General features: G+C 43.4%; 2 protein-coding genes across 2 annotated transcripts in view; one reads left to right on the forward strand and one right to left on the reverse strand.

The window, feature by feature from the left end:
• Nucleotides 1-9458, forward strand: part of tanc1b (tetratricopeptide repeat, ankyrin repeat and coiled-coil containing 1b) — a 106071-nt gene extending 96613 nt beyond the window's left edge. The window contains 9 exon segments of the mRNA XM_034575053.1: nt 1280-1410; nt 1543-1666; nt 2388-2483; nt 2486-2562; nt 2754-2886; nt 3921-4012; nt 4710-4856; nt 6520-6620; nt 6725-9458. Coding sequence (XP_034430944.1) covers nt 1280-1410; nt 1543-1666; nt 2388-2483; nt 2486-2562; nt 2754-2886; nt 3921-4012; nt 4710-4856; nt 6520-6620; nt 6725-8318 — 2495 coding nt within the window. The 3' untranslated portion in view covers nt 8319-9458.
• Nucleotides 9459-10279: 821 nt separating this feature from the next.
• LOC117755345 (WD repeat, SAM and U-box domain-containing protein 1-like) lies at nt 10280-24363 on the reverse strand. Its single transcript, XM_034575056.1, has 11 exons — nt 23727-24363; nt 22112-22299; nt 20955-21041; nt 18795-18888; nt 18407-18440; nt 18257-18297; nt 17800-17906; nt 17252-17281; nt 13770-13946; nt 10881-11015; nt 10280-10751 (listed from the first exon to the last, which is right to left on the reverse strand). Exons 1-11 carry the CDS (start codon nt 24122-24124, stop codon nt 10600-10602), a joined length of 1443 nt encoding a protein of 480 aa, XP_034430947.1. The 5' UTR covers nt 24125-24363; the 3' UTR covers nt 10280-10599.
• Between the last annotated feature and the right edge of the window lie 900 nt (nt 24364-25263).

The following is a 25263-nucleotide window of genomic DNA, read 5'->3' on the forward strand; positions in this document are numbered from 1 at the left end:
AGATCATGTATTTATATGTTGTATAAAATCACAATGACTGCAATAGAGTTTGGAAAAACCGACACAAGCCTATTGGGAATTTTCTGGACCCCGATGGCAGCTGACGTGTTGAGCCGGGTTTGGACAAAAGGTTTGAAGTGATATTCCGTTTTGGGTCGTGTCAGTCTCGTCGGTTGGGCTGTTGTTTTACACTAACACAAACAAACACAAGCTTAGTGCAGCTGACATTACCTGCATGCGACTCCAGTCAGGTAGTTTTCTCTCTGGCTCGGACGGGTTCAGGCAGAGAAATCCAGCCTGAGTCGCTCTGTAGACTCCAAGACTCCCGATCACAAGGCAGCAAGTTAAGTTGTGTGAACTGCAGAGGTGACTCGACAACTTTGAAAGTCGTGTAGTCTGAACTTGGAGAATGAAGAACTTCTAAGAATTCAATGAGCATCATCACAGCTGTTAATAGTACGTCTATTGTTCCCCAGAACCATCCCAGGTGCTGCTAATGCTTCTCCCAGGAGCACAAACAAGAGACTAAGTTTAGCTGCTCCAAGTCATCGTGCTTCGCTGTGCTGCTTGTTTAGGAGATCCATATTTTGAGCAGATGGAGGGTGGGGTTGTTTGGCTCTCGGTGACTGTTCATCCAGACGGATGATGTCAGTCAGATACGGCACCGCCGATCTCTCTGAGGTGAATGTGCGAGCAGCGCTGTTCTGATTCTCGCTCTGTTTGTGCAACCCGCTCTCGCTCAAAACCGACCCATCTGCCGCCGCACGTCAGCAGCCGCAGATTAACTGTGAGCATCTAAACATTTCAAGGATCTGTCTCTGCTTTCTCCTCAGACTACAAGTGTAAATTAACATTGTTTCCCTTTTTTGTTTAAAATGCATAAGACACAGAGTTAATTCTAGTTAATCTCGGTGTGAAAAAGATTGAAAATATAAACAAAAATGTTTGACTTTGTTGTGCAATGTTCGCCTGCTGATGCATAAAATGACTGATTCCTCATCTCTCTATATAAGACGTGTGGAGCTTGAGGCATGAATTTAATGACATTAATAAGCATAATAACATAACTGTCTGTTTTTAAACTCAATAAGAGCCAAACATTTCTCTGCTCGTCTCTTTCTGGGAGAGAATGGAGCAGCACACATGTTATCATGTTCACTTCTGTTCCTGCTTCTCAGTGACCTCTTCAGCTGAGTGTTGTTAAGTGAAATGGTTTAAATTCCACTTTTATTTCACTGTAACATGTTCCTGTGTCTGTGTCCCGCTCTTCTCTCTCTAGGCTTGACAGCGGCTTGCCGGTCGGGAAGATGGAGGTGTGCAGCTTCTGTTGGAGCAGGGGGCGGTGGTGCAGCAGGTCAACGGCGGGGGGTGTCTCCTCTGTTCTGCGCCGTCAGACAGGGACACTGGCAGGTGAGAGAGGCTTAGTGGCGTGAAAACAATTCCACTCGACATTGTTCTGCTACTGAATCTTCTTCAAACAACCTGTGTGAACTTTTCATTTGTAAATAATATCTGTTCATCATATGTTTTCTGCTCTGACAGATCGCAGAGCTGCTGCTTGCAGCATGGTGCTGACATTAACATCAGTGACAAGCAGGCAGGACCCTGCTCATGGTGTCAGCCGTGAGGGTCACCTGAGGCACCGTCGAGTTTCTGCTTTCTAAAGGTGAGCGACAAAAAACATCATCACCAGCACTGCAGGTGACCATTAGTCTCATTTTAATAGTGTGGTAAGTGCTTGGCTATTGCCAAGGTTTCCATGGGGTTTTAAATTATCTGAATTTTAAGCCTTAAAGTGTTAAACACATTCAAATATTATGTGCTAGGTGATAAATATGTTGAAGCAAGTCTCAAGTATGTCAATGTTTTTTTAACGCTGACATTATTCCACTGCCGTCGCACTTTAAGATTAGTTTAAAACCCTTAAATCTGGCTTTTTAAAAAATTATTATGAATTGTGGAGATTTCTGCAGAGATTTAAGTATCAGTATAGATGTTACTTAGACAAAGCACAACATAAATGAAAGATTTCATGTCCACCTTAAAAAAATTAAAATTGAATTTTAGAGTGAATTGTGTTAGTGGCATACTTTGTCTCCATGTGTTGTAGTTCTCTCTCAATATTATAAATATGAGCACTCTGTAATAATACGACAAACAAGACCAACGTGGAACTTTAGTTTGTGAGAAAACAAACTTTACAAATTGAAGGTTTATGTTCTAACAGGTTACTTCACCTTATCTTCAATTATGGAAAAGTGTATAATTCGTGGACTCTGATATTCTTTCATATCTGTCGTAGTTGACAAAGCTCTTGAATTTCTTTCGTTGCTGTCTTAAACAGGTCTTAAATTTAACTTGAACCTTCTGTTTCATTTGTCTTGTAGGTGCATCCTTGACTTCGATGGACAAGGAGGGGCTGACACCCCTGAGCTGGGCATGTTTGAAAGGACAAAAGAACGTTGTGCAGTTTTTGGTGGAGAAAGTGCAGTCATTGACCACACGGACAAGAACGGACGAACTCCGCTGGACCTGGCTGCCTTCTACGGAGATTCAGAGATCGTGAGTGACATGAGTTGAGGCTTGCCCAACACTCACCATGGGAGCACTCACACATGTAAACAGACAAACTTCATTTAGCCTTAACTGAGACCATTCCCTGTTCTGTACTGAACACACATCGTTCCGCATTAACCACACTCTCCACTGTCAACAGACACAGTGCGTCTTTAACTCTCTGCGCCCTCACGTAGGTCCAGTACTTGGTGGAGAGAGGAGCAGTGATAGAGCATGTTGACTACAGCGGGATGAGGCCTCTGGACCGGGCCATAGGTTGTCGGAACACGTCGGTGGTGGTGACCCTGCTGAGAGAAGGGGCAAAGCTGGGTGAGAAGACAACTCAAAACTGTTTGCAGTTACGGAAATGGTTGGTGTTTTTGGTTTAAAAGAAGTTGGGAGAAGAAGCTACTGACTCAGACGTAATGTCTATTTTTGCATTGACAAAAATACTAAAAGTGGACATCTCTGTCTACGTTTCCTGCATGTATGGCTCTTCTTTTTCATCCTGACATTTGCATTCTTCCAGTTTTGCGTCTGTCGCATGGTTAAAAACAACATCAACACGCCCACTCACTTGCTGTGAATTTCTGGACCAGGGAGCTGCAGCAAAATGCCTGAAAATGTCCAGAGCAACTGACTCAGACATTTGTGTTCTCACATACAGCTCCTCAATAAAAGTCTCTAGTGTAGCATTTATTACTCTCAGTATTTTGTGTTGTTTTCTGTCTCAGCCGCTGTCATGGTGCTAAGAATAAGCTCAGACAAATTTTGTGGAATGTTGTGGAGGAAAAAAAAACTCTGGCTCCATTCCTGCTTTTCAATCGTGTGTGTGTGTGTGTCCATCCTCTCCCTCGTGCTGCCAGAAGCTAATTTAAGAATGTGACTTATCATCTAAATGACATTCTTAGAGGTATCTGGGTCTGTGGCTTATCTGCGCTGCACCCTGCTGTCTCAGAAAAATAAAAGTTAGACCTTTTAAATTTCCCTTCAGCACAGTTAACACAGCCTGCATGCATTTAGTGCCCAAATTACACGGCCATTTTAAGCTGAGTGACACGTAATTGCACATTGTCACGCCTCACTTTTTTTCCAACACATTTTCATTTCACATCAAATGACTACTCTTGTTGTCAAACCTTTCTCCTCACTCACTCTTTCCCTCCCGACCTCTCTTTCTTTTTAACTGCTTTCAATAAAACTAAGGCTACAGAACGTCTCCTTACGATCGATCAGGTACAATCTTTAGGTAACTTTACCTTGTACCAATTCCCAGAGTATACAGCGACCGTCTGTTGGTGACAATTACAACATCCTTAACCCGTCTTTCTTCCCTGCTCTGCTTTCCCTCTATTCGCCAACAGGGAACGCTGCTTGGGCCATGGCGACCTCCAAGCCTGATATACTGATCATTCTTCTTCAGAAGCTGATGGAGGAGGGAAACGTGCTTTACAAGGTAGTGTGACTTACCACAGAGCAAACTGCACTGTAGTTATTAAATGTTTCTTAGCTATTCTTTACTAAAAGAAAGACAAATGTAGCTATTAGAAGAGAAATATCAGATATTAGGACTGGGCAACTTTGCCAAATAGGTTTATTTTCCTGTCTTCCTGACATTAGTACAGCCGGCCCTCAAACTAAAAGACCTCGCTCTTGAATTAAAGATAGGAAACATTCTCATCACTGTTACGCTATTCATAAGCAATGTATCAATATATATTGAACCTTTCTTATATTGCTATTGCTCACAATTATTTTGCGATAATTATTATTATTGTTTTATGGCCCTGACCTATCCGATATCATTTTTCATAAGATATAGAGCATTTTACAACTTAGTTCATCATAACATAACGACTGATCTTCAAGCTCAGTGAAATGTAGAAAATGAATGGATGTGTATGTTCCGCACTGTTTACCAAAGGAGCCATTATCAATGCCTGACATTAAACAGATAGAGTTTTATGGCAGACATTACAAACCTGTCAAGTGTAGTGTGTGCGTGTGTTCTGTGTGATTGATGAGAATGTAGCGCTCAAGCCAGAGAGCATCTATTGCATCTGCTGAATCCCCTGCCTCTCTCTCCCCTCACTTCTTCCTTCTGGTTTCCTCCTCTTCCTCGCTGCATGTGGTGCCCTCCATGTGTCCTTCAGAAAGGGAAGATGAAAGAGGCGGCCCAGAGGTACCAGTACGCCCTGAGGAAGTTTCCTAGAGAAGGCTTTGGCGATGACCTGAAGGCGTTCAAAGACCTGAGGGTCTCCCTTTACCTAAATCTCTCCCGATGTCGCCGGAAAACCAATGTAAGCCTCTCAAGAGACCCTCACACTATTTTCTGTAAATTCTGTAACCAGGATGATTTGAGCATGTGTGGGCAGGGAGGCTTACCAGTGTTCAGATGGTCGCAGGGAGGAGGTGAGGAGGAAGCTGCACATGTACCGGGCAGTGGACTCAAATCTCAAATCTTCTTGGGGAACAATTTTCAGCTCCTGCTTGTGTCCGCCTGTCCGCTCAGTCACAGTTAGGTGTGATGAGTTTGTTTTCAGTTGCCTAAGCTATAAGGTTTTAGGTATTCAACACGATATCTCAAGAACGCCTCAACTTTGGTAAAAACAATCACTTGGATGAACTGATTAGATTTGGGTTGTCGAAGGTCATGGTGGCCTCACAAAACAAGTCATTGGCCTCTTGAACATGATCACAAGTCTACCTATAGGGAATTTCTTCAGATATTGACCAGTTTTCACTTGGACTCAAAGATGAACTGATAAGATTTCAGTGGTCCCGGTGACCTCATGAGTCTTGAAATAGAATGTATGTAGACTGAAGCTGCGCTGCCCGGCAGAGACAAGCAACTGCAGTGTATAGTTACAGTGATGAAGTGAATATTAGAGACTGGAAACTTGAGGAGGATAGTCATTTTTAAGCTACTGTGACGTTAAATTGTCTCTTTTAAATAATTGTTTTTAACAGAAGTCTTAGCCGAGCAGGAAGACCTTTGTAATAAACCAGCTGTTAATGTGATAATCAGCTGCAAACACGTAGGAGATATGAGCAGTTTGTCTGCTGTTTTTCTCCAGAAACACCTGCTCAGGTATTTTATTACATCACACAGGTTATATAAAGTGTTGGTGAGATGTAGTTTGGGTCAGATTTGATTATTACTCAGTGCTTGAAATGATCTGTGATACAAAGCAGACATGAAACTGTTTTTATGGTTTGACCTTGAGAGATAAATTCTGCCCTCCAATCAATAAACAGAACTAATAAGAAATAATTATCATTAATAACAAATGTAAACGTTATTTATATTTTAAAATGTTAATATCTCTGACTGAAATCAAGCCTTATGTTTCATTTTAATACAAGGATCAGGATGTCAAAGAAAATGTTCACACGTTTGTCTTGTGTACAAGGCTTTTCACCGATTGGCTCCTCCGCCTTAGTTCTTCTATCAAGCAGAAAACCACTGATGATGGACACACTGGGTCACACACTGGGTCAGTGGTAAGAGGGGATTGAAAAGTTTCAGGACGAACTTTGGTCAGAGCAGCTTTCTCAGTTAGAGCAGCTCATACTTAGAACAGTCTGCCAACATCCATCAGAGACTGTGGTACATTTCGTTCATTTAAAATCAATTTTAAATCATGGTTGAAAGAAAATCAAGTGTGTGACCATAAAATCAAGTGTGTGACCATACTCTGCAGATTCAAGCAGCCTGAGTGTGCTTTTAGGTTATATGTTCTTTGTTTTATGTATTGTTGTACTGTTTTTAACATTATATGTGTTCTTATGAAGTGTGCGTGTCTAATTTTGTATTTGTCCTCTGTAGCTGTTTTCTCACCTGCCCAGCGACTGTAGTTGAAATTTAGCTAAACTGGCTCATTTACAGAATTGTTTATTGATGAGCATTGTCCCTGTAATTTTGTATTCATATAAAATGTATTCATTTTCCTCATCCTGCAGGATTTCGGGATGGCTGAGGAGTTTGCAACTAAAGCACTGGAGCTGAAACCCAAATCCTATGAGGCCTACTACGCTCGTGCAAGAGCTAAAAGAAGCAGCAGGTAAACTATTCAGCACAGCCCGAGACCAGCGTCGGTAGTTGTAGCTTCTGGTGATGAATATGTTCTGGATGTGGTGACCAGGTCTTTCTCCTCTCTGATCACAGGCAGTTCGCAGCAGCCATGGCTGACCTGCACGAAGCAGCCAAGCTGTGCCCCAATAACCGAGAAATCCGCCGTTTGCTGGCTCGAGTGGAGGACGAGTGCAAACAGATGCAGCGCTTGCAGACCAAAGGCGGCCTCGCTGGAGCTGCAGCGGCTTCTAACCAGGCGTCAGGAGGCCACGAGTCTGACCAGGAGCAAGATGAAGGACAGGACGAACCCTCAGAGCACAGCCTCGCCAGGAGCGTGGAAGGCCAAAGAGACATCCTGGAAGAGGAAGAAGAAGAGGAGGAGGAGACGGCAGCACCCGTTCATCATGCCAGGACAGCTGAAGCATGCTGGTCACACAACAGTCACTCCTACAACAGAGTCTTACCCTCGGAGCCTGTCAGCAACAGTGTGGGACATCAGAATCAGAGTCAGACCCCCAGCTCACCCCCAGGCCCCGGCAGGCTGCCCCCTCACCGGTACCCTCGAGAGCACAGGGAGGCACTGGCCCAGCAGGGCCTAGTTCTGCAGCCGACCAAGCAGGCCCAGATCGTCAAGACCAACCAGCATATGAGCTCCATGCAGGCTGGGGCCGTGGGGGGTCGCTCAGGAGGGTCCAAATCTCAGTACGCTCCCTCCAGTCCTTTACCCAGCCGACACATGTCTAGCATGCTGAAGCCGGGACCAGGCATCGACATCAGCCCTCTGCCTTCTCCGGCTGACGAGCCTGTGTACGGTAACCGCATGTCGCTGGCAGCAGCTTCCACCTCCATGGGTCACAGTTTTGAAAACGAGAGCCTCCATTCGCCGCAGGTCTCATATTCATCCTGTAGCAGCAGCTCAAAAGGTGTGGGGCAGGACAGGCTGTCTTGTCACTCTGTTTCCTCTCTAGATGCATTGGCCTGCTCGGGTCCTGGACTCCAGGTGAACCACCTCGACATAGGAAAGGAGGGCATGTGTGGTGCAGGAGGATCGCAGGGAGGAGGCAGCAGCAGCAGCATGCATGTGTCCAGCTCCACCAGCAGCCTGGCGTCCAGCAGCAGTCTATCAGACAGCGGCAAGCTGGGACCCGACGTCCGCACCAAGACGAAGCACAGCCAACAGCCCAGCTCTGCAGCAGACTACAAACCCAGACCCTTCATGGGCGTAACTGACAAGACGGCTCGCTTTCAGCAGCTCCTTCAGCAACAGCAGCAGATGCAGCCGCACCTCGGCCTGCAGAGCCACCAGAGCCTGCAGTCTGCCGGCCGCAGCTGGCTCAACCACTCCTCCGACGGGCTGGTCTGTCACATGTCAGCGATGGGCCTGCAGCCTGTCGACTGCGAGCCGCCTTACGCCAAAACAGTGAGCACTTACCAGGAGCAGCACAAACCTCCGGCACCTCCGGGTGCTATGACGATGAGTATCTTACAAAACGGCATGCACGCCAAGGAATTCACAGAGAAATTCTGCCAAGCCGCCAACTGTTACAAAGAGTCCAAGCCAGCGCTGGCTATGCCGCACACGTTCATGGACAGTAAGCCCAAGCAGCCGGGCTTAGTCCGAGATAATCCTGCCATTCACGTAGCTTCGATGAAACCAAAGCGATCTTTTATAGAGTCGAACGTGTAGAGATGTTTGTTTTGTCTCTCGTACAGTCCATAACGCACACACATACTAGCAAAAATCTAAAGTGGAAAGGTGGATTTAATTTTTTTAACCCAGCCCCAGACAGAATACAGTCTCACTTTTAAGCCTTGTTAGAAATACAGTACGCAAGCTGTTTGATTCCCTGTGTGGACGCAGGCCGCGGGCAGTGTACCGAATGCTCCAGATTTCTCTCCTCCCAACCTGTCGCTTGTGGCTGTCGGCTCGTTTCATGACACGTCCGCCATCGTTCAGCCGAGCTGGAGACGTTGCACTGAAGGAAGTATTCGGACGTGTACTGTACAGTCCTCACCAAAACAAAACGGTGACAGTGAGCACTTTATATACAGTTAGGCCGCTTAAACAACACTTTCAGTTCCAGCTTAATGTTATTACGGAACAGTTCTGAGTGAATGGAAATTGAGCTTTGAACTGTGTTCATTACGTCCATGGTGCTGAGAGAAGTAAAGAAGAGGAAGTCCTCACTGAAGGTCAAAGAACGTCTAAAGGACGGGCATTCCTGTGTTTTACGAAGGATGTTATAGATCCTTGTGTATATTATTATAAATAAGTACTTTTCCTTCTTTTCAGTGAAGGTCTGTGTTCCGTGTATTGACAAGTTCAGACTTGCGTATTTTGAGTTTTATGCACATTGTTGTTCAAAAGGTGTTTAAACGTTCTAAAAAAAAGCATTTGTTAAATATGTTTGTACATTATATAAATCTCCATTAACATTCAACTGAAATCCTATTCTGTACCTGCTTGTTGTTGCTGTCTAGTTTAATTTATTTACAGCGCCGATGGCTTGGTTAATTGTAAAAGCAATATATTTTATATAGTTATTTTTGCACAGCTACTAAGTCATTTTCTGATTCTCGATAATGTTGAGTTTAAGTGCATGCTACAATTGCAGTTTATATTTCAGAGTATAAAAAATCTATAAAAAACAGAAATGGTTTTGGGGTTTAGTGCCATCACCTCTATTTTAATATGTACATTTAATGCAATTGTTTCCATGGTTTCAGTATTGTGAGCTTTATTAGCTGTGATCACATACTGTAATAGAACATTACTGCCATAGCCATCATGGGAGAGAGAAATAAAAGACCCTCTGAGGAAAAAACACACAGGTCTGCTGATTATTATTCGAAAAAACACAAGACTGCTCAGGCCAAGAGTTACTATTAGAATCTCAGTTTATGAAGCAGGACCATAGACTGTATATAAAGATGGGCGACACGTCTCCCCACTATCCAGAAATGTAGCTCAATTATCCTGGATACGAACACTGCCATCTTGTTTATATGGAGCCAGAGTCTGGGTGGTCGTAATCAGGGGGAAGGAGCTGTGGTAACGAGGTCCTGCCGATACACGAGTTAAACCACACGAGTAAGTTTCGGCTGTCAGTCATTACAAATCCCCCTGTTTTTATGCAAACAAAATACTAATTAAACAGATGAGAACTACCAAAGATTAGAACAATTATTTGACATGTACTTTGGTCCATGTCCCATCCACCAACAAGGAGGATGTGGGTTTTATAAACTATACTTCAGCCAGCCACAAGAGGGCAATCTATACAGGCTATGTGGTGCTTTATAATAATATTGCCTGAACAAATCGTATATGAAGTGAAAAGTATCGCTCCCAGTACAGAACCCTGTGGAACTCCATGACTAACTTTAGTTTGCATGGAAGAGTCGTTAAGATTTATCTGATAGGTGCAACTTAAACCATCTTAGCTCTGTTCCTTTAATCCCTATAACATGTTCCAGTCTCTGTTCCAGAATCTTGTGATCTGTGTTGTCAAATGCAGCACTGTCTTCAATGAGAGTTTGTTATTTTTCCTGCAGATGTTACATTGACAATGATTAGAGATTTAATTTAGGATGAAGATTTACTACAGTGGCCACAGGCTAACATTAGTAAGTTGATTTCAACAGTGATTAATTTTATTCCTTATTGAACTACACTTCTTACATCTTGTTACAAGTGAGAGTGTCATCAAAAATACACGGTATTGATTACATATAAATATATATATACGATACAATATATTGCCTTGAAAAATGGCAGGCATATTCATTTGTAGTAAATAAGACTACCATCTTATTTACCATCAACTTATCCTAAACCTCACATTCAGATTATTCTTTCAAATTGACTCTTGAGCGTCACCCTGAACAAAACTTTATATCAGTAATTACTTTAATGATTAAGTATCTTTTGGGTGGATTCTGACAAACAAGCTGAAACGAGCTGCTGCCTACTGACTCGACTTCCACCGTGTGATGGCCATCTTCAGAGATCTGTTGGGGGTAAGGAGTGTGGTCTGCAGGGGCAGGTTGGTCATGGGGCTGGTTTTGTTCTTGCCTCTGATCCAGCTCTCGATGGATTCCCGCTCGTAGGAATACCCATCTGCGAGGTAGACACACACTTTGAAGACACTGAGACAGTAACGTATGTTGATAAAGAAAACGTATAGATGTCTACAGAAAGAATCAACGGGCACTGCCTTTTTCCATTTCACTTTTTTTCCCGTCTAACCTGCAGAGATGACTGGATCCCTCATCAGCTCTCTGGTGATTGGACACAGAAACTCATCAGGAGCGTCTGAACCGCTCTGCTCTGCCTTCAAGGCCTCAATCTTCCTCAGGAGACGACCGCGGAGGCCCACCGACTCTGAGAAACCAATAACCGTGTTTAGTATTCTGGTCGTTGAATTATGTCACACACAGTGCAATTTCTACCAACACTTAAACTTTATTGAAACAAAAGGGTTTTTGTATCCAACATTTAACCTGTTGGTTTTCCTTGTAAAACGACTCACTGTGCTGCTTTAATGTGATTCCACTGAGACGTGTGGCTTCAGTGTTCCTCTGTGAAACACTTGACAGGCTCAAACAAAAGGGAGGAGGAATACAAATGGACCTCTGCTCCTGCTCAATCTGAGACAAAGAGGCAGACACACTCACTGTGGGTTGATGTCTCCCCCTGAGTTTATGTAGCTTTTGGTTCAAACACCTCTCATTGTTCTAATTGAGAATAAAAGTCCAAAAGGGTCCAATCAGGGAGAAGTCGCTCTGCCGACAGCTGCACGTCTCTGTCCACTGCATCACCCTTTGAATTTGTCCTCGGCTGCAAATTTCACCACCAGCCACAATCGGAGGGACGACCTTTACGGCCACATGAGTAGTGGTTGTGTCTGCGTGTGGCGTCATAGAGGTGGGGGCCGGTGATGGAGCGAATGGGAGCTGCCGCAGTGACATTTTTCCTGAAGTCCTTAAGAGACCTCGTCTCATTCAAAACATCTCTCCTCAGTGAAACACGCTGAACCCGTTAAGTGCTTTAATTAATCCAGGAAATGACTCCAGGACGGGAAAAACTGCTCCTTACAGCTCTATAGGGTTTGAGATTTCCATAAGTTCCCACATCTTTCATGGTAGAACGAGCCATTAGTACGATACCGTCCACTTTACATTTAGATAGATAATTTGATGAGACGCGGCAGCCATCTCCTCGGAGATACACTGAATTATATCCAAGAGGAACTTTTTTTCCTCCCCTTACTCAAAGATTCATGAATATTTCATCAAGGAAAGTGCGCTGGAATCAAATTTGCTGTGTATGTGTGTGGTTAAGTGTGTGTGTGTCTACACTCACACAAACAGCATGGGAGGAAAATGATAGTTGTTACTTGCAGGGCACAGAACGGAGAGGAAATGTGGCAATCTGCTGTTTCCACTGTCCTCGCTCTGTGCTAATGAAAACACACAGAAAAGCAATTCCCATTCCATAAAACCATGATTTGCATAACGGAGCAGCGTGGAGGATGAGTTGACTTTTTTTTTTTTAAACAGTGTTTACAGACAATTAAAGCAAACAACAGCCAAAGGGCGTTTTTTTTTTTACCCTGATTAAGGGGCGGGATGTGATGCAACTTGTTACGTGATTACACACAGTACCTGTAATCAGACTAACGACAGCTTCTGTGGGTTAGATGCAGTGTGTGAACTGTTTGATTCGCTCCCTTCGAAGCTGTGTGTGAAAATAAGAATTCAAATCAGACTGCACTTAGCTGAAACTACCAGAGTTAAAACACGAGCTATAAAACGCTCAGGCCTCCAACAAGAACACAAATTACAATCCAGGGAGTTTCAACAGAAAATAATCAGGTTTTAATCTGCGGTGAGGACGTCATACATATTTTTGACCTGATGTCGTTTTCTAGACAGAACTGTGTGTTATATGGTGAAGAACTGCAAGAGACCATTTCTTAAGCTGAACTTTGTAGTTTGTAAATGATGATGATCCTAGACTGTAAATAAAGATGCACAATGCCTCTCCACTTCCTCCCACTTTACAGAAATGAAGCCAAAATATTCCGCTGATGTCGTCATTTGGAGACGGAGTCTGGGACACAGAGCCGCGGTATTGAGGTCCCGCTGATACAAACCCCCGACCAATTGCAAGTCAGTCTCAGCTGTCAATCATGATGTGTTACCCCATTTTTGAAATATCAAATCAAGATGGTCCACACAGATCTTCACGCCCATTAACCAGAAATGAAACCAAAATATCTTGGAATGCGAACGCCGCCATCTTTCACATTTATAGTCTGTGCAACAGCGAATGGGGGATGGAGCCTCTGTATCGAGGTCCTGCTGATTCACATGTTCGACCAATCATGAGTCAGTCTCAGCTGTCAATCATGATGTTTCACCCCATTTCTTTTTTTTTAAGCATCAACAAACTAATTAAAACCAAACTAATTAAAACCAAACTCATCAGAAACGAACTTGAACAAACATCAGTGAGATAAGAAGTACCTAAACTGACAGACACCATCTCTGGCAGCAGTGAGTTAGCTTAGCTTAGCATAGAGATTGAAGACAGGTGGAAATAGTTAGCCAGGCTCAGGTGTTAATGCTAAGCTACGATCACAGTGTAGTGATCTAAAGGCAAATAAGTGTAAGATGTTCCTTTAAAACATTCACATCGTGTGCCCTGGGGGGTTGTTGATGTCCATCCACCGCACAGAGAAATATTTTTCATTTCTACAGTTTTGTACAGTGACACCCCCCCAGTGTAGACCCTGTGCAGCCCAGCGTGGATTAATCTTATTTTAAGAGGGATTATAATTGTTTGTGACGTAAAGGTCATCGTGTGGGCTTCTGTCCTCGCTGCATCATTTGTGATTAAACAGACAAAAAACGCTGCAGCTTCATGTCAATAAGTCAGATCTGTATTTTGGGAAAAAATAAATCAGAGCCTCAATAAAAGCTGCTTATATCATGCTATTGAATTTGGGTTTGTCATGTTTTAGGATCAACAGTAAATCCCCAGAAAAACACTGAATCCCAGCGTGTGTGTGTGTGTGTGTGTGTGTGTGTGTGTGTGTACACTAATGTACGTGACTGTGATTTATATCCTCACCAATTCCTAGCTCTGAGGCTGTTTCCTTGTTCAGCCGGCTAAGCTCCGGTCCCATCGATGTTGTTGGCTTTAAAGTTGCGACAAGCTGCTCTAGTCCCTCCTCATGCAGCCAAGTCTGCACATCCTCCTCCGACCAATCAGCAAGCAGCGCCCTGAAGTGACCCGGCAACTTCCTTCCTGCAGAACACACAACAGGAAGGGAGGAAGTGCTCGGCTATTACACCCCCCGTCTCTGGCAGCAAAAACGTATCTGATGCAAACAAACGATTTCCCTGACACCCCGCAGAAAAATGGACACACTCCCTCTGCGGCGGGATCGGAGATAATTAACCTTCACACATGCACATGCACACATCCCTGTCCTCTCAAAGGTGGGATCAAAAAGAAGAGGGAAGAAAATGAAAGCCGGGGTTGTGTTATTTCAGACGGAGCCAGCATGCAGCTCATCAACCTTCAGTGTGACGCCATGCGAGCGGGCAGCCGTCGTTCATCACGCCAGGCTGAGATAAACCGGCCCGGAGTGTTCGGCCCTGCTGATGACACCTCACAGCAGCCGCATGCTTCCCATCGCCCATCATTAGCCCAAGACTGGAAGCATTTCAAATAACCCTGAAGACTGGAAGGTGTAGCTCATTACAACGCTCACCCCATGGAGGGATTCTCACCCTCACCTCTTGCCTCTAACATTTCACAGTCCATGCATGTTTTTCCTTCACAAAAGAAATTCTGTTTCGACTGCCAAGAGGCAATTTGATCGCCCCCATGTCTGAGAAAGAAGAGAAACAACCTTCACTCAAATTATAACATGTCCTGTGGTGGCACTGATATTCCTGCCTCTGATTGATCCATCCTTAATATCTCAATATAGTATTATTAAATCTCATGATTAATTGTAAAAACACTGAATGCTAAAACTCGAGCTGATTCCAGGGGCACTGCAACAAGTTAGGCAAAGCAGGCAATTACCCAGGGCCCCCCGGGCTGAGAGGGGCCCCCCCTTGGAACGGCTGAATCCACAGCAGCAACAATTTTGTGAGAACCTCCGTAACTTCTATGATCGGCTTTGTACGTCAGACTGTAATGAAGTCATAGTGGCTTATAGACGTGCAGTGAACTCCGCATAATCTCCTGAGGGGTTGTATGTGAGAATGCTAATGTGTTCTCCTCCCCTCGCGTGGACCTTCTGGACATGTTCCTATTGTTATGATCATGTCTGGACCGGAGAATCTCCTACTGCGTTCCACGTCAAAGACAAACTGCCGAAAATGTCTAGTCTCAAGTGTCCGGACATTTACTGGAGTTCATGTCTGAAAATGAGGTGTGTGGACACCTAGTAAGACCCAAGGCCACTAACTTTCTGCCAAATGCTTCATAATTTAGAGGTAAGTTTGAGTTTTACTCAAACTTTAATAATTTAATATTATCTATTTGTATACACATAAACATTTTGTGCCTGGGGCCCTCAAAGTCGGTTGAAACGCTCGTGGCTGATGCACCCAGAAGTCGCTGAGATCAGTCTGGAGCAAATTGTTGAAGCGACAGATGCAACACATCCACTCACTGGATCTGCATGACAGTGAGCAGAGTAACACCAGCTCTGCCTGGGAGTGTGTGGAGTCTCCCAGTCTGCGAGGCTGAGTCATGGAAACATGAAAACCTCAGAGCTTCACGGCTCAGCCTTCTTGGTTTAATTACTCAGACAGATGCACAAACAAGGCTTCTCTCCATAATCTCCATTCTTCACAGCTCAGAGGACGAGGCGGGTGATTGTCTATTTTTCTAACTGTCAACGAATCCCATGAACAGACCAAAGCCAGCAATGAATTTATTCTTTTAATAAGCATCGTCTGCACAGCAGAGCCCAGTCTAGATTCATTCTTTGTACCTCGTGGTCAAACTAAACATGGAGCAGCAGCATTTAGCTCAGACCCTCAGTTCATTGAAAACTTCAAGATGTACAGTATCCCACTGCTTTTAATTTACGGCCCCGTCTACAACACATGTTTTCCATCACTGCTGCTGATTAGATCTTCAGTCAGGCTGAAGCTGGGAGGAGCTGGAAGTCATGTAATGTCACCAAAGCCTGTGAACTAATAAGAGTTAGAGCTGTAGTCTCATGTTCTGACGGAGGGGCGGCCGGTCATTGTGCTCTGGTGGTACAACAGCCCTCCAGGATAACTATTATTTAGTCATTAAACCTAATAAAAGGTTGCCTGCTTCGAATAACTTCATGTTTACTGAATGTTTTTCTCTGCGTCAGCTCCAAACTAATTGACACCATGTCCAAGAATTCCTCCGTGTGGCTGCCTTGTGTTAAAATGGATTAAAAACTGAGTGTTAACCCTGTGAAAACCAACATGGAACATCATCTAGAAACAGATGCTAATCGGCACTAAACTGATCACAGTTGAGGCTGATGGAAACATCATCAGTAAATCTAAATCAAGAGTTCTTGTGTGGATGAAAATTCAGTGCAAGTCCAACAATAGCTGCTGAGATATTTTTAGGACCAAACTGGTGGACTGACACTGTGATCCCCAGAGTCATGGCTCTAACATGGCTAAAAACCAAAATCCTGTTGTAGGATATCACACAGCCTCTTTGGATCTGAAACTATAAACTGCATTATTTAACAATAGAGTAGGAATATATGGGTTTGGTAAAACTACAGAGATTAACCAATTGTTGGTTTTAGTCTTTTCATGGGATTTGTCGGCGTGGACAGAAAGAATAATGGCAGATGTTTCTTTTGGGTAAAGTGAAACTTCTCTTCTTGGCTTCACCAGAACTGAAGCGTTTTGTTTCTGGCTTCACACAACACAGTTTACAGTATGTAGATATACAGTGGACCAACATGACAAACACAAAATCATGGGGAAAGCTCTCCATCACATGCAACATAGAGAAAACTAGAATGGCACTCAGGTGAATGCAAGACCCAAGAGTCCCCTGAAATCCAATCAAGTTGCACACACTCAGAGATGTAAGTCTGTTAAATACGCCTGTTTTTTTCCACCAAGATCCATAAATTATTACAGATAGGAAACTGGTGAAGATGTAAAAAAAACAAAACGCCATGTCTTGCAATGTTTAAGAAAGTAAAAACAAAAACCCTGGATCCCCCCCCCCTTGTACAGATCTGTGCCAAAGTTTGATGGATCCTCTCTTGGCCCACATCCAACCTTTCCCCAGTTTTGTGGAAATCACGTTACAGGCATAAAAAAACATAACCTACTTGGCAGAGACTGGAAGAAAAGCGGGAAATGAAAAGTGGATCGGGACATGAAATGATCTAAACACCTGCACTAAGACTTATATTAACTTCCTGCTGACACTGACCCAATAATGAGCTTATTTCAAAAGAACTGGACACACACACGAACACACACACAAAATTGAAATTGAGACGCAGCACTTTTGAGCTCAAATACGACTGTGAATGAAGAATTCTGAGGGCAAAACAGAGCAATGGATTTATTTACCTTGGCACTCTGTCTGCCTCGGTTCAGCCGCTGCAGGAGAACATGAAAGAGAATAAGTTTAATATGTGAAGAGAAAGAAAGAGAAGATTAAAGGACAGAGGGAGATGAGGAGTAGGAGAAAGAGGGAGGGAGAAAGTCAGACCTCAATTGAGGAGGAATTTGCTTTGTCAACATGGGGCTGACTGATGGCAGATGGAGGAGCTTCCCTGATGAAGCTTCAAGGCCTCCAGATGTCTGACGATTGCACCTTTTCATTTTCTATTCCAAATATTTTTCTTTCATGTCGGGCTGGAAGAGGATTCACCTCGATAACAGCCGCTCTCCCGGGCTCAGCGGTAGTTTCCTCGAGACGCTGCAGCCAGACACCACCACACATGTAATACGAGCCTTGTCCCGCTGGACATCTCCCAGAACGACTCTTTGAGGGGAAGCTTCGAACGGCTTCTGGGCTCTGAGGCCGCCGCTAAGGGCCTATTTTAAAAAGAGGAGTGATTGCGCGTTTGTTGGAGTCTGAACCCCCCCCCCCCTCCCCCCTGTTAAGCATTTACCAGTTAAGCCGTCTCCATCTCCTATTCTCCACACGTTCACCGTCCTGTCCATGGAGCCGGTTGCAATCCACGGCATGGTGGGAGACAGAGCCACAGCGGTCACATACCTGCAGGGGGGCAGACATGTGAAGTGTGAGTGTGACAGAGAGAAACTTGCACAGGAAGAGATCTGCGTTAAAAGTCACGTTTCCTCTTCATAAAAAAAATAAATCTGAATCAAGTCTTAGATCGTTCAGTATCTTAAACCCGTTCGAACACTTCAAAGCAGCCCGCCCGCGGTGCCACTTCAAGGACTTGACTGGCGAGCGGAGCCGAACCGCGGCCTGTTGCGTCACCGCACCCGGGGCTTCTGGGAGGAAAACTAATCAAGCAAAAATCACACGTTTGGATGCCAAACACTGGGAATCCGATTGTGATTGTGTTTGTCTGCAGAGATTCCGCAGCGGAGGCCGCTCACCTGTCGTGCTGTTTCAGAGTGTGGAGCAGGGCTCCCGCGTTCTGTGAACGAAGCAGCATGGAGGAAACAGGAAAATCGTTGTTTTTAAACCATTTTCTCTAAAACCACCTGATGGCAACGTAATGTGAGTGTTCTCTGTGTTTTACTCACTGCGTCATGTACTGCAACACTTTTATCCACTGAACTGTTGAGGAGTTGGAGAGTGAAGTGTTTCATTCGCAGGATTCACATGCAGCCATTTGCATTATAGAATAACTGTTGTTATAAAAAACACATTTTCACATGTTTCTGTTTAAGGGCCACAAACAGAGCAGAGATTATGGACCCAGCAAAAGCTGCACACACAAAACACACTCCCCCTGTGGTGACTGAGGGAACAGCAGCACCACAGATCAGCTCAGAGAACCAGGGAGGAGAGATTCCTTCAAACTTTATCTGATCCCAGGGAGGTGATGGTTTTACAGTAAATTATAAAAAACAAATGACGGATACAAAGGACAATATTCAGATGTGTTTTGTGGGGAGTGTGTCTTCTCACCCTGAGACGACCAGGTCACCATCAGAGGAGAGGGCACAGGACAGAACTGGAGCCGAATGACTGGTGAGAGTGTGGAGGAGCTTCATCACCCAGGCTGAAAAAAACACGCACACACACACACACACACACAAAATTCAGTCCCTCATCAACATGCGCGCACGCACACCGCACACACATTTGTACTTCTATCTTATGATGACACTAATTGACTGAATACATTCCATAACCTTAACCATACAAACTAAATGCTTAATCCTAACCCTTACCCTTAATCAGGTCTTAACCCTCAAACAGCCCATTGGAAAAGTGAGTGTCCTCACTCTGTAGGGTCTAAACAAGGGTCCTCACAAAGACATAAGTACAGGAACACAAACACAAGGTCAAGTTGTTTCTGGATTTGTTCAGCTCAACCTTGTCAGAAAATACTAAATTTCAGTACCTCACAACAACACTTGGACACACACACCCACACACACGTCGTTTCTCTATGACTTCAGAGGACATTACATCGCAATTACATTGAATTCTCCAGACCCCCTCTAAACTTAACCATAGTTACTTCTTGCCTAAACCTTAAAACATGTCTTCACCTAGATTTAAGTCACAAGGACTTGCTTTTTGTCCCAATAAGGAAGACAAGTCTCCATAATATGACTGTGTAAACAGATTTAGGTCCCCACAACATGAGTAATACCAAAACCACACACACACACACAAGGTCATAGCAAAGTTGTGTCTATTTGTTCAACCAGCGGCCTCCTGCAATTTGTCGAAATATACTGAAATTCAGTCCCTCGTAACAACACACACACACACACACACTTCACAGTGCATCATCGACTGGACCCCCACCCCACAGTCTGACAACCCAAAACGTTTTTTCTTTTTCTTTTTTATCAATAGCTCTCTTCCCTGTCTGGCTCGGAGCGGTGCCACCTGCTGACAGCTGCTGGGAAACAAAAGCTTCTTCTTCCGGGCAGTAAAGCTGTGGTTCTCACAGCTTGAGATACTGAGACACTTCAAAGAAATACACCACTGTGCATCCAATTCTACTGTTTGTGCCAAAACTAATTGGTCTGTAGCAGTGTTTAAATTATCAGTTTGTAAACAAACGTCTTAAATCAAACTTCCATTAGAGAAAAAACTGTTTCCAGAGTGTGTGGACAGATCATTTGTTATTTTCATGCATATTCATGAGGCGATGTGAAACAAACACAGGTGAGGATGGAGAAAAGAAACTGAACTACATGAATAAAGCAGACAAAATACATTGTGGACGTGAGATATCAAAATAAAACTAATGTGTGAGGCTACTTATGCTTCTAGGTAATAGGAAAAAGATTTGACTGACAATATTTTAAAAGATCAGATCTACAGAGCTTCCAAACAGCTCCGGAATATAACTATTCCATCTGGATATGCAGCCATCTAAATATCAGGCCCATGGCAGGGACCAGAAAAATGTTCCACATCAACAGCAAACACAGAAATCCCAGTTTCAAACCAGCTCCCCTGCTTCACGTGCACACACTCTCGCTTGGACAAAATAAATTCACATCTCTCAGAGGGAAGCTCCTCCACAGAGACACATGTGGAAAACAGTGTTTTAAAGGAAGTAAACGAGGGCAGACATTGTTCTGTGTCCTTCTACAACCTGCTCAGAGAGAGAAAACATCCCCACGGACCCCAGCAGGGTCACAACACAGGACACGCTGCATCCTCCCCAGAAACGCCTGTTACCACGGCAACACATCTTAGGGAACGTGCAACATGGCGTTCTCACAGACGCCAACATACAGTCTGTAAGCAGGTGGCGCAACCTGAGAGCAAACACACAACGTTTACTGCGATCGCTCGTACAAGATATGAATGTCAGAGTGGATATACGCTCCTCCCAACTCATCACACACACACACACACACCTCTGCTGCTTCTGTATTGCAGGAGAATGTCTTAAAGTGATGCATTATTAATGACTCAGTCTGCAGCTGATTTATTCCACACACTAATAAAATTCCTCTATTCTGCAGAGATTTCAAGGTTAAAGCTCTCTCTCTCTCTCTCTCTCTCTCTCTCTCTCTCTCTCTCTCTCTCTCTCTCTCTCTCCAGTGATGGAGTGATGGGAGTTTTCAGTTGAGGGAGCATGCGGAGGTTTCGTACCTGCTCCTTCAAGCTGGGAAACAATCCATATTTTCAGCTGGCTGTCCTGTCCACAGGAGGCCAGTCGAAACTCCACACAGCAGCCGTCTGCAACACACACACACACACACACACACCTCAATATTCACGCTTAACTGAGTTTAATAACCAAACATGAATAAATGCACAGGATGCAGCATGAATCTTTTACACAGTAAGTGTCATAGATAAAGTCTTTGGATTAGAATCAGGTTTTCATAATAAGATTTATGAGCTTTTAATTCTAAATCAACATCATAAAATGAACATTTTGATTCAAGACAGTGTGCAACAGGTTGTTTTCAACCATCTGCTCTCCGTGAAAACTTAATTTGTGCTGAGTGGATTTTATATTTTATATGAGACAAACAGGAGAGAACTGGATCTTCCGGGAATAACAGAGCTGTAAAAGTGGAACTACTGCTGAAATAGTTCCTTAAAGAGTTTCTCTCCAATATTCAGAAAGGAAACCTTTAAAATATGAAGAATCTTAAACAGAGTTTGGTGGACTAAATGCCTAACCCTAACCCTAAATTAAACCCTAATTCTAACCTTAACTCTAAAACCAAGTCTTAACCCTCAAAAAGCCCATTGGAAAAGTGAGTGTCCTCACTATGTAGGGTCTAAAGGGTCCTCACAAAGACATAAGTACAGGAACACAAACACAAGGTCAAAGTAAAGTTGTTTTTAACAACAGCAGCTCCTCTAGTTGAGGAAACTGTGAATCATGGATAATATCCACCATTCAGTTGTGTTTCAGTTCAGTAAGTGGGACGACACAGTCAGAGCCCCGGTCAACACATTGATAGATTTAGTTCTTTCTTTACAGGAAACCGACTAACAGAATGAATCACCACATGAGGCTGCAGAGGGCGCTGTTGCTCAGTAAAAGTGACAGTGTTTTCTCCAAACAACATGAACCCAAATATTGAATTGTCAAGGATTCAACTCTTCACTTCAGATCAGAGAACCGGTGAGAAAGGAACGGTGCTGATGTGGCAGCAAAAATCACAAGAGGCAAATATTTTCTAAAAAATTGTTGCACAAAAATACTAAATATCTGTATGCATGTGAATATATGGAGAAATGTGTGTTTCTGTAATTTGACTGAATTGACCCTTTGAGCTCTCTGAACTGACCAGGTCTGAGGTGCGGTGCCGAGCTGCAGCAGGTGACTCCCAGGTCGTGGGCGTCCTTCTCGGCGTGCAGGAGGCTGATGTCCACGTCCCACAGTTTAAGGTCGCCGTTGGTGCAGCCGGTCACGAAGACCTGGCCACACGGGGAGAAGCAGCACGCCACGACACTGGCCTCGCTCACTGAACTGCATCTGTGCGGGAAACGACACAACTTAACAGGAAGGGAGTGAAGTAGAGAGAACAACATGATCCAGTTTAAAAACAACTTTGGATTAGACTGTGATGTTTAACATGACCTGTGAGAGTGTAGGGACAGATCAGGCCTGAGGGGATGAGGGTCAGGATGTGGAATTAGAAGATAATCTTCACAAAATGATTTTGCACATACAAGGACACCGTTTTATTAACTTAGTCCATCAGCTTCATTGATGTGATTGTGTTTCATGTTCTTTAGTCCCATGTGTCTCTTTTGAAAGCAGTAATATTACTTTAAACCTAATTTGATGCAGCCATGAAATAACTTTAATCTTTCTTTAGAAGATGAGTTCAGTTAATGAATGATTATATGTTAAACTTTTCCAAACAGCATCTTACTATGAGACATGAGGTACAACATTAATGCAGTATTTCCTTTTAAATTAAAACAATTTGGGTTTTCTTTAAATGTGTTTTTGTCTGTGCTCTGCTCACTCTGATGAAGACATAAATAATGAATGGCACATGATCAAGTTCACCATTAAAAGTTTTACAAAACAATATAAATCAAGGCAGAACCGAATGGTCGTTGTGGGATGTCTCCATCTGCTGATGAAGGTTGTACCAGATGTGGCCAAAGCAAACATTCACACTGATGCTGAGACAATTGATCAGTCAAACAGTTGATTGACATAAAACTAAACTGCATCTAATGTGATAATCGATTAATAACTTGTATTTTTTTATGCAGAAATACGAAACATTTGTCATATATCACAGTGAACTAATAATCTTTTATTTTAATTTATAATTTTTTTAATTGTTGATGCACTGAAATAGTCAAACATAACTCACACAGCAGACTCCATAGGCTTGGGGTGTTGACTTGACAAATAACTTAAAGGACCAGTGTGTAGAATTTGGTGAAGTTGCATGTTGCAGCTGAATACCCCTCATACCTCGTCCTCCCCTTCAAAACATGAAGGAGAACCTGTGGTATCCTTCAGTTGTCATAAAAAAGGTGAGGACACTAAGGTGTTTAGTTTGTCCAGTTTGGGCTACTGTATACAAACATGGCGGCCTCCGTAGAGAGGACCCACTCTCGATGTAAATATAAAGTATTTTAATATAAAAGGCCCATTCTAGGGTAAAGAAAACAACAATTTGTACAATTTAGATTATTAAACACTAGTGAAAACATCACTAGGATTATTTTATATTCAATTTCTTCTTTCCATTAGATCCCTTTCACCTGAATCGTACACACTGTACCTTTAAGTACTTATAGTTGGGCAGTTGTTTACAGTATGATGAATGTATATAGATTTATATTTTGATTGTATTGATATGATGAATGGTTTGTGACTAAATACTTGAAGTGTCACTTTAAGCACAGAGCTGGGGGATGTGGGTTTCCTTGTACCTGCGCAGTGTCTTGCAGGAGAAGTCCCAGAGGGCCACGGTGCCGTCACAGGCTCCGGCCAGCAGGAGGGAGGAGTCCGGGGCCAGGGCGCACACCCGGAGCGGACTGCGGCCCGGGTGCTGCAGCTCCGCGGCCGCCTCACCTGTGTCCGGGTTCCACACCACGATGGACCCGTCCGTGGAGCAGCTGACCAGGCTCCGGCCGCAGGAGCTGAAGCAGCAGCAGTGAACCCCGTAGCCGTGTCCGGACAGAGGAGAGCCGGGCAGCTCCGAGAAATCCGCCGTGTCGTACACGCGGAGGGTTTTATCGGCCGAGCAGGTGGCGAGCAGGCCCGCAGAGAAGCAGCAGCAGCTCAGCTCGTCTGTGTGCTGCTGCAGAGTGTGGACTAATGTCACCATGATGAAGAGGAGGAGGAGGAGGAGGTTCACTCACCAGGGGGCGCACACTGATCTAATATGAGACAAACAGCTGATGGGAGCTGTCAGAGGGATGAAGGCGGATGTGGAGCCTTTCAGAAGGAACATGGACTTCCTGTTTCAACCCAGTTATAAAGTGTTTATCTCAGATGTTATCAGTCACGTGATCCTCAGCCACACAATGTTCACTTCTTCTTACAGTTTGACCTCTTTAGTGAAGGGATTTCACTTTATTATTTTTACTGAACTCCAAATCAAAAGGTCCATGAGTTATTTTATCTTTAAATATGGTGATCATCAGAAAGTATGAAAACCCAACACAACACAGAGTGGCTCTTTTCAGTGGAGCTGATTTTATCTACTTTACATTATAACCATAACAATATATTACATTTCATCTGTTGATCATTTATGTTCAGAATTCAACCTTCTGATTACCCAATTGCTGTAGCTGGGAAATTAAAGTAAGCAGTAACAGTGGAGTGAATATTTCACAATGAAGTGGTGTATATGTATGAAGTATAAAAAATTCAAATACATAAATCCCTCAAAATATCAATTAAGTAGTCAATAAACCTTCATTGACACTGATACTTTTAACCCTTTATAGCATGTTTATGAGCTTGTCCTTTTAGTCCATTTACACCTTGAAATCATTTTATTTTAAGTAGCGTAACTTTATTATATCCCCATAAGTGTCTGTAAGATACGCTGACTTAGAACCAAAATGTAAAAAGTCCTGTTATAATTATTTTATCTTAAATACTAAGATAATTGTCAGAATTATTTTAAATCTGAATCCTGAACCGATTTGAGCTCCTTTATATTCTGTTACATCATCAGATCTCAAACTACACTTTGTATTTTATTTGTTGATCATGTTTTATTCTACCCAATAACTATAGCTGTGAAATGCAAGTAAGCAGCAGGGGAGGAGTGAAATAATAAATGAAATACTTCCCAGTGAAGAGAAATTTAAAATAGAAAAAAAAAGTAAATTCTTAAGTAAGCGTCCTTAAAATAACATTTTAAATGATTGTTAAACTTATCTTCAAAGCTAAAAAGGCTGAGATTCTGCTTAATAATAGTGTTACTTCTGGAAAAGAAACTTTTATTTTATC

This window comes from Hippoglossus hippoglossus, chromosome 21, assembly GCF_009819705.1.
Source record: "Hippoglossus hippoglossus isolate fHipHip1 chromosome 21, fHipHip1.pri, whole genome shotgun sequence".
Taxonomy (NCBI): Eukaryota; Metazoa; Chordata; class Actinopteri; order Pleuronectiformes; family Pleuronectidae; genus Hippoglossus; species Hippoglossus hippoglossus.